Genomic DNA, 1334 nt, shown 5'->3' on the forward strand with positions numbered 1-1334 from the left:
TGTCAAAAAAAAAAAAAAATCAAGAGTTCTTTTACTTTAATTTTTATCCTCAGGGAAAGGAAAACCTCTTCAGCGCAAGGTGAAACCACCTAAGAAGCAAGAGGAGAAGGAGAAGAAGGGAAAGGGAAAGCCGCAGGAAGACGAGCTGAAGGACTCTTTGGCTGATGATGACAGCTCCTCCACCACCACAGAGACCTCCAACCCCGACACAGAGCCGCTCCTCAAGGAGGTACGGGCTGATCTCACAAAACCAAACACCAGGGAGAAAGAGAGGTCTCCTGCAGCGCACAAGACCTTCCATCTCCTAGATTCTGGTTTTAGTACAAAAGTAATGTTTAAATCTAGCATGAACACCCACTGAGGAGTGGTTCGTGTGCCGGCCATGCCTCCAGAGTCACTCCCCTGCAGACAGCATTCACAGCTCTGGGGATGAGTGGCTCCACGTCCTCCGGGGAGGAACAGTTGGAAGCATGTTAATAAAGTAAGACGGTTAGAAACTGGAAACACTGCTTGAAAGCTAGGGACTGTCTGGAGTAGTAACTGTTCTAGCTCATGAAACTTCTTTCAGATTTTAAGGATCAGAAGAATGAGAAGGAACGCTACCATTTTAATTAGGTTGTGTTTTTCCTGTCATGTTGCTCCTGGCACCTGCTGGAAGCGGGGTTTTGGTGGCAGCTTACTCCCAAGCAGTAGAGTGGTGACTGCCCTGGAGGGAGCGTGGCCCCAGGAAAGACCCCAGGCTTTAATGGCCCCCGGGGACGAGGAGCCCAGCCCAGGATACATCAGCACGCCAAGAAGTTGCCTCGCCCACGGGAGGCCTCGGCTCCCAGGGCTGTTACCACAGCAGGAAGAGCAGTGCAAAGTGTCGGGTCCAGTGGGCCTTAGTGACGGGGTCAGATTACTGCTGTGAGTAGTATGGGGTGTGCAAGAAAGGGTAATCATCCCACTCTGGCACTTTTATTTTTAGATCAATAGATTTCAAATCTAAACTGATCCTAATATAGCCTTTAATGTTGTAGAACAGACTTTCTTTTTTAGTTTTAGTCTAGTGACTGAGGAATGATTTCTTACAGATCTCCCGCATTAATGTTTCATTCACATGCATTAATGTTTAAAATGAAATTTATATGTAACTTACTTTCAAGTCAGCCGCCTTCCCCTTTGCGTTCCCTTACCGTTACCGAGGTCCTCTGTCTACCCCCAGCCCAACTCCGAGCTAGTGCCGGAGCTCTGTGGTTTCTAGCGCTTTAACAGATGGCTTCAGAGAAGCAGAAAGCCCTGTGCTGAGCTTTGAGTAAAATCCCAGCAGTTGAAACCCTGTGCATCGGAGCTGG

At 48.4% G+C, this 1334-nt stretch overlaps 1 protein-coding gene across 1 annotated transcript in view; it reads left to right on the plus strand.

The window, feature by feature from the left end:
* The window catches only part of TMEM131 (transmembrane protein 131), a 227685-nt gene that overhangs the window by 205107 nt on the left and 21244 nt on the right, over nucleotides 1-1334 (plus strand). Inside the window, exon 32 of the mRNA XM_011969677.1 lies at nucleotides 54-229. Coding sequence (XP_011825067.1) covers nucleotides 54-229 — 176 coding nt within the window. The remainder of the gene's footprint in view (nucleotides 1-53; nucleotides 230-1334) is intronic.

Source organism: Mandrillus leucophaeus, unplaced genomic scaffold (assembly GCF_000951045.1).
Source record: "Mandrillus leucophaeus isolate KB7577 unplaced genomic scaffold, Mleu.le_1.0 Scaffold9, whole genome shotgun sequence".
Taxonomy (NCBI): domain Eukaryota; kingdom Metazoa; phylum Chordata; class Mammalia; order Primates; family Cercopithecidae; genus Mandrillus; species Mandrillus leucophaeus.